A 13,766-nucleotide genomic window follows, 5' to 3' on the forward strand; every position below is an offset into this window, starting at 1 on the left:
CTTCAGGCAGGAGTCTTATAGCACTATCTGGGGCTCACAGTGGGGGAGGCTTTAGAAGAGTAGAAGGAAAAGGAATACTTTTTTCCTTTGCTACCTTACTGAAACCTCCCCCTGCTGTTCTCTAGAGTGCTAAAGGTTTCAGGCTTCTGTTTGATCTATAGTGGAGGAAGGAGGTTGTTGAGAGTGAGAAAGGGAAAATGTGCCCTTTTAACCTGTCCCCTCAAACTGTTGAAAACTTCCCCATATAGCATGCAGAGGGTAGTTTTTTAACCTGTGCAGTCACAGTGCAGCCCCATCACCTGAGTCCTACCACTCAGGATATTATAAGCGATCAAGGGCTTGAGCTGTTCCATTCCCTCTCTCCACCCCATTTTCCTTTTTTCCCCTTCAACCGATGCTCAGCTAGGAATGGATGAATCAGTCTAGTCTAGTTCCATTCTATGCCTGTTTCTCATGTGTTTATTCCTAAATCCATTCTATTCCATTTCCATGTTCATCTGAAACTTTTTTAAAAACCTACAAAAGTTTGTATCTAAATATGTATTTATCTCAATGTGTGCATTTCCAAATGTATGTTATCCTACAATACACATTTTGATGCATTTTGCTGTTTTTTGAGCTGACAGTTGTATTGTGAAATGCAGAGAAATGCAAAATCCAAAGGATAATTTTGCTCCAACCCATGTATTAGTCTGGGAGACATGAATTAGGTCAATTCACTTAAAAATGCAGACCAAATTAAATTATCTCCTCCATTAGAGCCTGAAGACCTGAGGGAAAAAATGGAAAATTTGAGGAAAAAACTGTTCCCCCTCCTTTTCCCCCAGAGCCTTCCTCCCAATGGAAAAAATGGGGCGAGGGTGGGTAATCAGTTTTTTTTCTGGGCCTTCACATCTCTGTACTCCATCCCTATGCTCAATTGCCTTCAGAATTCCATAGGCCCTAGAAGCCATTGAGCATCGGTCTTTGTTGGACAATTTTAAGCATGGAGAGCCCCCTACCTTGACTGTGGGAGGCTCTGTTTCTGTGCCAAGCTGACAGGCACGGGACCACCACGTTTGGTATTAGAAGGAATGACAAATGTCTGTTGTTACTGTTATAGCAGTCTCTTTGCTCTTGGATTACTTCCTCTACCCACATAACAATGCTATGGTTGCCAGGTTCCAGTTTTTCCCTGGAGACTCTGGTTTTTTTGGGTCCTCTCCAGGTCTCCAAGTGAGTGACCTTATCCTCCAGGCTCTTGGTTAAAAGTTTCTAGGTGATCTGGTTTGAAAGATATAAACCAAAATGTCACACACACCCCAACTTCTGTTAGTACTGGCTGCTCTGATCCCTGCCCTTTCAGGTGTTTAGCCAATAAGTGAAGTCAGGGTTGTGATTGACAAAATTTGTTGACCACCCGCCATGCAATACCTAAACCATATTTCAAGTTCTGAGAACAGTTTTGTTTTCCTGCTTGTCTCACTTCAGAAAATCAGAAAATCTATGGCTTGCAGCAGCATAAAGAGTACTTTCTCTGTACAGAATTGGAACTTGCTTCTGAGTAAAATGTGTAGGATTGCACTACAACAGAAGATCACAGCAGGATCTTGGTGGACATATACAATAAACAACTTTAGTTATAATTATAATAAAAGGGTCCATGCAGTTTTTTTTAATTATTTCCAAAAATGGCATATTATACATTTTATCTTTCAAATAATTTTTGAACAGAAGGTTTTAAAAGTGTGCATGCTGCAGTGTTAATACTTTCTAATTAAGGAGTCAAATGAGTTTAAATTTTACTGGACTGTTGAAGAGGGCAGTTTATATGTCTTATCCATAACTTATTTTGAAAACCTTCCCAATATGAAGTTCTTCTGGGAATACAGCTGCAATGTTAAGTCTACATACCTGGGAGATAACCCCACTGAATTCAGTAGGACTTACCTTTGAGTAGACATGGTTAGGATTGTGCTTAAAATCAGTGGGACCTCTGAGCGAACACAGAAAAGCATTGTGTTATAAATCTTTTTCTTCCCCTCCAATCCTTAAAAAAAACAACAGTTAGGCAGGGCTTACTTAGGTGTCACTGCTTTTATTTGGCAGGAAACTAATACTTTTTGTGGGGGGAAAAGTTCTGCTATGGCCAACTGGTTTTGACAATAAACTATTATATGAGGTATATGTATTTTTACATCTCCAGCATGTGTATATATGGAATAATTTCAACAACCCTGTGAGGTAGGGTTTGAAACCAAAGCAGCTCCCAACAACAAATAAAGCCATTTAAAATCCAATAACCTTAAAACAAGTATAAGCAAAACAGCTTAGAGTGGCATGATTCTGAATTTTCGATTGGGTGAGTGAAGTTCCCTATCACTGAATTGCAATCCTGTGCATGCTTCCCTGTTTGAGTAAGCCCCGTTGAATACATTGGGATATGCTTCTGAGTAAACATGCATAGGATTGCACTATAAATATCTTTACAGGTTGTTTAAATAATAAATATCTCTGACATTCATGCTTATACACATATTTCTTCATACTATGTCTTGATGTGTATCTGATGTCACACTTTGGTTATAAATTATTATTTCCTCTACATTTTAAGTGTGCCCTTCTTTCTTGGGGTGGTCATGGTTCCCCTCTGTTATTTTCACCCTGAGGAGCAGATTAGGCTGAGAGATGATGCATAGCCCATGGTCACCCGTAACCTTTGTAGCTGATTTCCATTTTTAAATTTAATTAAAATAACTTATGTGCAGGTAAAGTTTATGAAGTAATGCAGATCCACATAATACATTTAAAGCACACCCAACTCGCATTTAAAGCACATGATTTCCCCCAAAGAATCCTGGGAAGTGTAGTTTCCCCCTCACAGTTATAGTTCCCTCCACCCTTAACAAACTACAGTTGCCATGATTCTGTGGTGGGATTCATGTGCTTCAAATGTGTTTTGAATTTGCTTTATATGTATGGTCTGGATCTGCCAAGTATGCTGTGCATTCATTAGTGAATTGAAAGGAACAATTTTAAAAGATACATTTTTAAACAGGGGAAGGGCTATAGTTCAGTGGTAGGGCACATGCTTGCATGCAAAGGTCCAAAAATCAATTGCTAGAAGAGATTATTGCCTGGAATCCTGGAGAGCCAATGCCAGCCCATGTTATCAGTGTGGATATCAAATTGCTTGACTAAGTATAAGGGAGATTCCTTTGTGCCTAAAAGAGGAAAGAGACCCAAGGGCCACAGCTACTCCAAAATGTATTTATGTATTTTATTTGCAACGTTTATATACTGCTTTATAGTAAAAACCTCAATGTGGTTTATAGAAGGAATTAAAACAATAAAATTATTTCCAAAAACAGTTAGACAGGTATTTAAAAACATTCAAAATAATACCAACAATGAGTTAAAACATAAAAAACATAATAGCTTCTACATGCCTGAATAGGCTTGCCTAAACAGAAATGTTTTAGCACGTGCCAAAACAAGTACAATAAAGTGCCTGCCTAATGTCAATAGGCAAGGAGTTCCAAAGCATAGGTACTGCCACACTAAAGGATCGATTTCTTACAAGAGCAGAAGTACTATGTGGAACCTGTAACACAGAAACCACACCTTGAATTTGGCCTGGTAGCCAATTGGCAACCAGTACAGATTTCAGAGCAGAGGTATTATGTGCTGATAGGGCCTCATTCATGTCAACAATCATGCTGCAGCATTCTGCACTAACTGCAGCCCCTAGGTCAGGTTGTACTGCATGGGGATTTCTGTGACCTTGGCTGACTGGCTGCCAGGATTTTTGTTAGTTTTGGTTAGGAACCCTGACTGGTTGTGGGATGCTGATTTTTCTGTCTTACTCATAGGAATCTTGTTGTGGTTGATACGGTATTGCATTTAGGAAATCATCACTGTCTCTTGTTTTTCTGTTTGCATTTCATTTACCTCTGAACTTACTCCCTTACATCCATAGAAGCAACAACAGTGGTTCCATGTGGTCAACTCAACCCCCTTAAGCCCACTGATGATGCACCTTGTTATTTGCATGATGGTTTGTTTCTTGCCCAATAGTGCTAAAAGAGAATTCACATACTGGGAAGAAACTGAATTTATAGCAGCCCACAGAGTAGGCAGGAAAGAGCAGAGAATCTTCTTAACTCTTTCTCATTTCTCATCTGCAGTGAAGAGTCAAGTCTGTAAAGAAGTTTGAAGCAGCCACATTAAAAGGCAGGCAGGGCATTCCAGGCAGGGGATTGCCAACCTTGCTTTGATATAGGTATCATTGCAGAGGATCCCTAGTCAAGCTTTACCAACAGCACAATCCTAACCATATCTACTCAGAAGTAAGTCCTGTTGAGTTCTATGGGGCTTAGTCCCTTAGTAAATGTGTTTAGAATTGCAGCCTTCAGGGGCATCCGTCTTTATTCCTGAGTGCTCCCATCTAACATCTCCACAACACTAGGCTCCTTTCTTCCTACAATGGCCTTCTGGTGACTGGCCTGGCCTGAGGGCACTTACTCTTCTTGCCAGAAGCAAGTAGACTAGATTAAATGTTCCTTACCCAGGCTCTCTAAGCAGGTGAGAAGGAATGATCCCATCACTTCAGCTGGACCTGAAAACACCCTCATTTAGCTAAGATTTCTATCTTAATTTCCAATCAGAGATTTTTTTTTTAGTGGTGTGCTCCAATCACCTGTGGTTAATGCTTAATGTTTCATGCTTACATTACTAGGGCCCGCCACCTATGGCATCACTAGGGCCTGCCCCTGAAATCTCAGGGTTTGGGATGCTTCTGACATGGCAACCCTAAACAATACTAAGGCTTGATTTACAAAAACAAGCAATATTAACCCTGTTCAGCTATTATGCCTGAAAATGGAATTCCCAAAATGAGTAGGTATACAGGAGTGTATATCCTGACATGACCTCCACTCCATCATCCCTGCATGTGCCAGCTCTGCTGGCATTGAATGGAAAGGTCTGAAAAGGGCTACTAAGTGTGTCCAGGCGAAAATGTTTTGAATATTCAAGAGGAACAGGAAGCTTGCATGGGTACATTGGAGGCAAGGACTACCATATGCAGCCCTCGTTCTCCCTATATGAGTTCACACAATAACACCTGAATAGGGCTCATATCCATTTAAAATCTAAACTGTGTGGAGGCTAGGGTTGGTATCCGCTGGCCAGTGCCAATTTGAAAGCATTCTATTGACCTAACAGGCTGGTATCGATTTGAGTTCATTCTGGGTCTGCTAGCTGCTGCTTTTACCAATCTGCTATTTCCCCTGCACAAAATATATTGGTATTTATATCAATATTTTTAAAGGAAATATCTATAAATGAAATGAAATAGCAATAAAATTATTGTTCTTAATATCAATATTTTGGAGGTAGATTTTTTTTGAAAAAAATCCTTTTTTGAAAATAGCAACAGAAAATCATAACATAGAAATCTGATCTGAAATGATAGAGAGCAAGCTAATTAATGGAAAATGCGGTTCCAAATCTGGATTGGTCAGAATTCTAACATATCCTTGGTAGAGACTAGGTTTACCCAATGCCATTTATTTTTCTTGTCTTACCATTACAATTGTGTTTTGTGACCAATATCTGGATATGAAAATCCCTAACATTTAGAAGTGGCCATCCAAAAAGGTGTTGCTATTGGCTTTACCCATCGCCTGATTAATTCTATGCAGCTGCACCCATGATCTGCCAGATTCTCTCAGGTTTAGATGCTAGAGAGTCAATATTTTTTAAATTAAAAGTGGCTGCTCCATTTGCTAAGTTGTTTGTGTGTGTTGAGCAATGCAACATCCAGATCGACTAATCTCACTACAACACAGGCTACTTTATTTGAGGGTTTGCAACAGTGCATAGCAAGTGCCAAATACATGCGGTAGGGAGTTTTTCATCAATGCTTTGTCACATGGCGTTGGCTTCACATAGCTGGTATTTCAAGGAGCTGGTCACCATTCATCATTTGGACCCAAGATTTAATTTACACATATAATTCCTGGTGTGGTTCCTCCAGTTTATGCAGTTCTTTCCACACAGATCTGGGAACATTTTGCCCACATGGTTTGGCTTTGGGGTGTGTTTACAAGCCACATAAGTAATGCCCAGCCTATAGGAGGCCCATCATTTGTGTGGCTTGTAAATATACCTTGAAACTGAACCACATGGGTGGAAGTCTTTCTGTGTGCCCAGCACAGTATGGGAGCAACTGCAGAAATAACAGCAGCCACATTAGCAATATGTATAAAAGTCAAAGGCTTGTAATTTTGAAAAACAATGGTACACTCAACTGGGTACTGAAACATATAAAGATCTGTGGTACCTCAGTATCAAAATAAGCATTTTTGAGAGGGGAATAAATGTGCAACTTGAAATTAGAGACTCCAGTATTCTTTAGTGAACTGTGGTAGTTTCCAGACCCCATAGAAATAGTGTTATTTTGTACTATATGTTCTCTACAGTCAAGAGCTAATGTCTCAGGTCATGTAAAACAAGTGTACCTATTTTCTTCTGGCAAATGATGGAGAGTAAGAAATCATAAAGCCTGATGGAGTGATTTAGTCACACATGCTGTTGTCTCATCTGTTTCTTTTAATCTCTTTTTCCGCTTCATTCTATTCAGGGACAGCCTGGAACAAGAGGTTTTCCTGGGTTTCCGGTAAGTGGCACTGTTATTACATACTGGTATGTATGAATGATATATTTCTAACTACAGCATCCCTAAAAGTAAATGGCTCTCAGTGAATCTGTTCTAAAAATGGATGGCTGCAGATTATGTCACAGAAAGATGTTGCTATTTCATTCAGTTAGTTGGGGTTTTTTTAAAAAGACATTTTTAAGAAAATGCAAGTATAGCAATCTCATATATTTCTCCTCAGAAATAATTTATTAAAACAAATGCTGTAACACCAGACTAAAACCACGCATACTCATTTGTACGAATTTCCAGATCTGACCGTAGAAATATATAGGGTAAATGGCAAGATCCTATTTCTCAGAGCGTTACAGTAACTAATATCAGTGGAGGCTGGTTCATTAGTGTGAATGGGGCACTTCCCCACCAACTTCATTTTGCCCTTATCTGCCTGCCTCCTGGGGGAGGGGTGACACTGCCTGTCAGCTTCCTTCTCCTTAATTTCAGTGTTGCCCTTATAGGACTCAGCAGGGAAGAAGATGGCAACACACTAGAATTAGTTGGCTGTGGCTCTCCACCCACTGTTGTTCTTCCTACCTTCTGCCCTACCACTCCCAGGGGGAACCAGCCACCACTGACTAATATAATCACCAAAAAAACTTGTAATACTACCTGTAACTGCCTGACCTGTCAGGTATTCAGCAGTCCTCCATACTTTCCTGGGAGTAAGCTGCATTGAACGCAGTGAGGTTTGCTTCTGAGTAGACCTGTATAGGATTGCACTGAAAGTCAATTGCTCACCTCTTTTCCTGCTTTTTAATTTCAGGGCCAGATTGGTTTAGATGGCAAACCAGTAAGTAAAATATTTTTTCCTGCCTTTTGCTCTTGTGCCTACTCTTAATTAACACTTTTCTGCCCATAAGACTTTCAAAATGTTTATTCCTAAATCATTAGTTTATGTAATTTTGGGCAACTTCATACATATGGCTACCACAAAATGTGCCTTGGGAATTGAAATGTGGGTGACTTACATAGCCTCCTTAGAGACTTTTAAAAAAACATCCATGACACATCTATGTTGCTATTTATTTATTTAAATTTTGAAAGATTTTTCACCTGCCTTTCAGAACACACTGCCCTCAAAAAGCAGCTTACAAGAATTAAAAAAAAATGAAAAAATAAACTTGCAAAACATGAACCAACATCACAAGTCAGCGAAAAGCAGACTCAAATTAAATACGTCTTCAGAGTTTCTTTTAAAGACCAGCAGCAGTGAGGCAGGTCAACAGTTGATCTTTGTTTTTGTTGTATTTTTAATGCTTTTTAAATTCCTTGGTTGTTGTTTATAGCGTGTTGTAAACCGCTCTGATGTTTTTAACGAAATAGCGCTATACAAATGTTTTTATAAATCAATCAATAGTAGCCCTTGTGGTGGGGTGGAACTGTCCTCCCAACATCGGCATTGCTGCAGATTTCCTGGATGGGGCTGAGACATGGGCAAGGTCCAGGCTGCACAGGCACACTGGTGGAGCAAATCCGGTGTTCCTGCTGGTGCACCCACATAACCTCGACCTTGCTGCTGCCCTATGCAGGTAAGCTGCAGCGATGCCAGTGTCAAGACAGTGCCTTTGCCCCAACACTTGGGTCACTACTGAATGAGGCTATTTGTATCTCTGTAGGGAGGGAGTTCCAAAGGTGTGGGGACATTACTGAGAAAGCCTTATTCCTAGTACCCATCAGCTCTTGCTAGTGAGCTAAACAGTAGGGTCGCAACACTGATGCTTCAGCAGGTTCATACAGGTGTAGGCAGCCTTTCAGGTAACATGGTCCCAAACCATTTAGGGCTTCAAAAGCCCAAGGCATGAGAAAACCATTGCTATGAGAAAGCAGCAGAAAAGTACAATAACTAAAGGGTGTAATGATGGTCACAGAGATTTGGGGCTTCACGACATTTCTTAGTTGTGGTAATTGGAATGGCAACCCCTGAAACAATATTTCTTTCCATTTTAGGGGCAACCTGGACAGAAGGGGGAAATGGTAATAAAGACTTTATTCTGTTTCTGTGCAATATGCTGGGTTGAGGCTGGAGACTTTCAAGCTTACGAAAGGGCAGGACTGGCAGGGAGAATTTGTGGGGCCGTCCTTTCAAGATGAATGCAGATATCTGCCTGGAATAGATCTCTGCCCTTAGGCAGCAGGAAAGTGATTTCTGCTAGCAGTTTGTAAATAAGATCTTTTTACTATGCTATTAGGTGATTTTTTTGGCAACACCTCCTTATCCTCAACAATAGGCTATTGCACACAGACACAGATGTGCTTAGCACGAAATGAGAGAGAGCAGAGTAACTGCTGTCCCTCCCCCTCATGTTTACCATGGGAACTCAGTGCTATGTCCTGCTGGACTGTTTGGGGCAATCACACTATATTGATTTTCCACACCCCCACATCAAATTGTTGTTTAATAACAACAGGTAGCATTCTCCGGTACCAGGGAAAATATACAAGGTGGCTGCACCGCATTGCTCTTGCACACCCACAGAGCATGTGCATGCACTCACCATATCCATACAGACCACTGACACACATGCATCTCTGTCTTTGTCCTCTTTAACACACACATTTCACATATACACAACCACACGTATATGTATCCCTCTCTCTCTTCACAGGTGCATCTCCCCCCTGTCCATACAAACCTTTTATTTCACATGCACGCACATATAGATCTTTTCCCATCTTTGTGCGCGCACACGCACGTGCGCGCACACACACACACATTTCAGAAAGGCTCCTGGCTGGGTCAAAGGAAGCACACACCAACAGCTCCCCCTTGCTGGCAGGCAACAGAAGCCTGAGAATGTGGGGATACCCCCACCGCTCCTTCCTTCTCTCCTCAACCTTAAAAAAAAAAAGCAAGCCCCAGTATGGGGCAAATGAGGTGCCCCTCATGTCTGAGCGTGTGGGGATTCCCCTGCTGCTCCTTCCTTCCCTGCCCAACCTTTTAAAAAAAAAAGCAGGGGGAGAAGGGGCATGCAGGGATGTCCCCCACTTTATTGTCTCTCCAGCAGGACAAAGGAGTGCCCGCTGCTGGCGAACAGGCAGCAGCAACCTGAGTGTGCAGAGATAACCCTGCTGCTCCTTCCTTCCCTCACACCTTTTTTTCTTAAGTAAGCCCCAGCGCTGGCTGGCAAGTGGCAGCAGCCTGAGAAAAGCTGCTGGTACTCCATTCTGGAGGGTTCTGCCAGGGAAAAAACACTGGCTCTATTTAAGGATGGGCTGAATTGCTCTGAAACAACTTTAGACTGCAGGTGAGGGATGCCATTTTTAATTAATCTTCACATCGACACAACACTAAAAACCCTCCCTGCAAATAAAAAAACAACAACCTATTAGGACATCACAGAGAATTTTAGATGGTTGCCCAGCTTGCTCCATGCTGGACTGGTTTTCTATTGGCAGGGAGTCCCTCTCCCCTCAAAACAACAACAACAATGCAAGGCAGCCATCAAAAATATAATTTCCCATCTGCAAGTGGTACGGTCCATTCTACAACCTCAGGATTCTACTATCTTATTCTCATCTACATGTTTCATTGAAAGTCCTGTGTTTAAATGTGAAGGGTGTGGACGTTCTTTCTGAGGCATTTGATCTGTGATGGCTCTTTCACATATTCACAATACCATTTCATTTTGCAGATGACATGCGTGTGAACTAGCTCATGGTTTTGTGTATGGTGACTGACTAGACCATAGCCCCACTGATTTCAGTGATGCTAGTCACCATAAATTTAGTTATCTTCATGACTTAAGCCTTCTTTTGCCTTGACTGTTTTTTGTACCTATTGTTTCTTCATATGACTACTTTGCTCCTCTCAGATTTAGATTGCACTGGGATAATCTAGATCCTACAGGAAAAAATGGGAGTTTTGCTAATGACTTCAGTACAATGTTATAGCAATCTCTTGATTTTCAGTGGGATTTACTCCTAGGTAAGGATTTGCTGGGTGAATGGCAAGTCTGAGATGCACAGTGAAGTGGGTCATCTGATTGTTTCACCATCAGATGGTGGTGGCTCAACAACACTACACCCCACAATCCATCTGAAAAAGGTTTGATGTAATATGGTTTGCTACAAGCTGGGTACATGGTGAAACAATCAGATGGCAACCACACCTCAATCAGTACATTATAAGAGTAGTTTGAATTCACCCTGAATTTCCCAGTAAATGTATTTCGGTGCCAGGTGATTGGTTTTATGATTGGGCTTGAATGCAAATATTCATAATGTCGGAGTATGTGGTTCAACTCAAACTGGTGGGTTGGATCTGCATGGGGTTAAAATGGGTAGATAGAGAGGAGACCTCCTGATTCCTAGGCTATACCTATCTTTTGATCTCCTGCTGACTCTTCCTTCCTGTGTAAACTGTTATTCTTAGAATGCTGACCACATCTTCCGGCTTCTTCTTTATTCTCTTGAGAGAGAGAGAGAAGACATCTTCTGTTTATCTGTCTCTCTCCTCATGGCTTCGTGTTTGCATCTCCAACTTAGCTAGTTAGCTAGATGTAGAACTCTTTCCTATCAAGTATGTACTTTCAGAAAAAAAAGTAGTTCTTCCTTATGTTGAAGCTTTAAGTCTCAGTGTGACTAATTCCAGAGAAGGTGTATTATTATTATTATTATTATTATTATTAGATTTATATCCCGCCCTTCCTCCCAGCAGGAGCCCAGGGCGGCAAGGATATTTGGCAATAATATTTAGCAAGGATTCAAACACACAAAGCTCACTGAGGTGCTTTTTGCTACTCTGCAACACAAAGAATCGTTAAGTAAACAGTAGATTTTGAATCATCACAGTCTAAAAATATACTGTGCACCCTGTTGACAGACATTATTTTCACTATGAATCATGTGAAAATAGCATGTACTTAATAGTAAACCATGAATGTGTGCTTTCAGCATAACTCAAGAAGAATAGTGCTGGGGGAAAATATATAGATATTTCAGATAAATGGGATGGAGCACTAAGAAGCCGTGTTAGGATATCCTGTTTCATTCTTCAGATTTTTTTAAAAACCAGAAATACTTCTCAGGGAACCAGTACAGTTCAGAAAATCAACAAAATCACAAAATTATTCAAATCAGTAACTTGGAAAACAGAGTTAGTAATAGCCAGATACTGGCCATTTAGCCTATCTTGCTTGTAACAGGACACACTTTCTCATACTAGATTCCTGGTCTATAAATTTTCTCCACCTTGTTAATTCTGTTGCCACCCTGTGTGTCTTGGCCTTGTTTTACAAAGTATCTCCTTTCAGCTTATGATTGAATTCCTGGTTTGCTAGAGTAATAACAGAATTTTACCCTGTGTCTAACACAGAGTGAACCACAGGATATAGTCTATACTTCTCTTCCTCTCTGAATTAATAAAATAATCCCACCCTACAATCTATTAAATACTACAGGCCTGTGGTCTGGCAAGCTTCTGCTTGCCTTGGCCCAAAGCCTATAGAATTCTAATTTAACTTCACTGGTCAAATTAATTGCCACTTTGCTTCCTCTTATTATGTTAATATAGTACATTTTCACTACTTTATTTGTTCCAGGCAGATGCTGAAACTTGTCACATTTTCTGTAATCATGCGATTTTCTTTGAATTTCAACATGAGGCCAGGCGTACACAACTTGTGACCCTCTAAGTCAACACGGCCCACCAGGCATGTATTGTGTGGGCCTGCCAGGTGCCTGAGAAACCCAACTGTTTTTTGCAGCTCCAGGCAGGCACCAAAGACAGTTTTACGGAGCTCCTGATGGGCTATGTTCAGGCTCGGTGAGTCACAAGAGGGGCAAGTCTGCATCAGGCATATTTTCAGTGTATTCCAAACATCAAAATGAATGAGGCTGAGCACAAGAGATTTTAAATAGGAGTAAGCCACTTGTGGCACTTCCATCAACTTCTCCAGCACTTATCCTCGTGGAGCTCTTTCCCTAATAGGCATCAAAGGCATGCCAAAATCCATATTAGGGCAATACCATTATTAGGCCAGCCAAAATACCACAAATATATGTGCAGGCAAGAGGTATGTCATATCCTGTTGTCATTGCAAAATCCTTATATAAATCTCTCCCCTGATAAATTTCTCTTATCTTTTAAGAGGATGTGAAAATACTTTTTAAAAAATCAGCATACATTTTGAATCACGACCTGATTTTTATTAGCCTTCACCTCCAATCGCTTGACACTATTGTACCTTGAACATTTTTGTTGCTATTTTAGATTGTTTTATTTTGCTTAATTAATTAATGCTACTTTCCGAGGTTTTAATTTTTATTACTTATCTTCTTTTGAAATGAGCTTCTATTGGGTTTTTTTGTCTATAAGCCACCCTGACAGTTTCATCATGTACCCATGTACAACCTGTACGTAGAGTATATAACAGGCCCAGTTATTACATGCTACCTGCAGGAGCCTAATAATATCTGATAATGGAATTAAAAGTTTTGGATGAGAATGATCACAAAAGGGGATACAACTAGTCTCCAGTGCCAGACTTTTATCTCAAACTGTACGTCATGTGGTGTCATATTCATCATATTGTTCATTTTGTTTCTCACTCAATATAACCTTTGCTTGGGTTCTCCCCCCCCCCAAGGGTCCAGCTGGTCCCAAAGGGCAGCTAGTAAGTAATTGTGTTTGTACTTACTTTATGTTCACACTTATTTTTGGTGTTCCCTGTCACCATTATATACACAACATTGCTCTTTGTTTGTCTTTTGTTTTCTATAGGGAAGCCCTGGACAAAAAGGAGAAAAGGTAAGCTTAGCAAAATTAACACTGTACATGCACTGAACAGGGAGTCCCCTGTTGTTTTGGGTTTCAGTCTTTAGTAATATCTGTGTTCTGAGTCAAAATAATAGTCTGCTTTCATAACTCACCTTAAAACACAGATATATCTAGAAACTGGGAGCTGAAATAAAATGAACTCCAGGCTGTTCATGTACCATGAATCAATACCCTCAATACCCACAGCTGCTTTTGAAAATAATGTCACCTTTACACATTTGAATCCATGGACAAAGTCCAGTTCACAGGATGTTTAAACCAGCATTATCCCCACTGAAATGAATGCAT

The 13,766-nt window shown here is 40.5% G+C and overlaps 1 protein-coding gene across 1 annotated transcript in view; it reads left to right on the forward strand.

Moving 5' to 3' along the window:
- The window catches only part of LOC133388826 (collagen alpha-1(XIII) chain-like), a 154,399-nt gene that overhangs the window by 33,588 nt on the left and 107,045 nt on the right, over positions 1–13,766 (forward strand). The window contains exons 6-10 of the mRNA XM_061635208.1: positions 6,626–6,661; positions 7,464–7,490; positions 8,648–8,674; positions 13,288–13,314; positions 13,422–13,448. Coding sequence (XP_061491192.1) covers positions 6,626–6,661; positions 7,464–7,490; positions 8,648–8,674; positions 13,288–13,314; positions 13,422–13,448 — 144 coding nt within the window. The remainder of the gene's footprint in view (positions 1–6,625; positions 6,662–7,463; positions 7,491–8,647; positions 8,675–13,287; positions 13,315–13,421; positions 13,449–13,766) is intronic.

The sequence above is a fragment of the Rhineura floridana genome, chromosome 7 (genome assembly GCF_030035675.1).
Source record: "Rhineura floridana isolate rRhiFlo1 chromosome 7, rRhiFlo1.hap2, whole genome shotgun sequence".
NCBI lineage: Eukaryota > Metazoa > Chordata > Lepidosauria > Squamata > Rhineuridae > Rhineura > Rhineura floridana.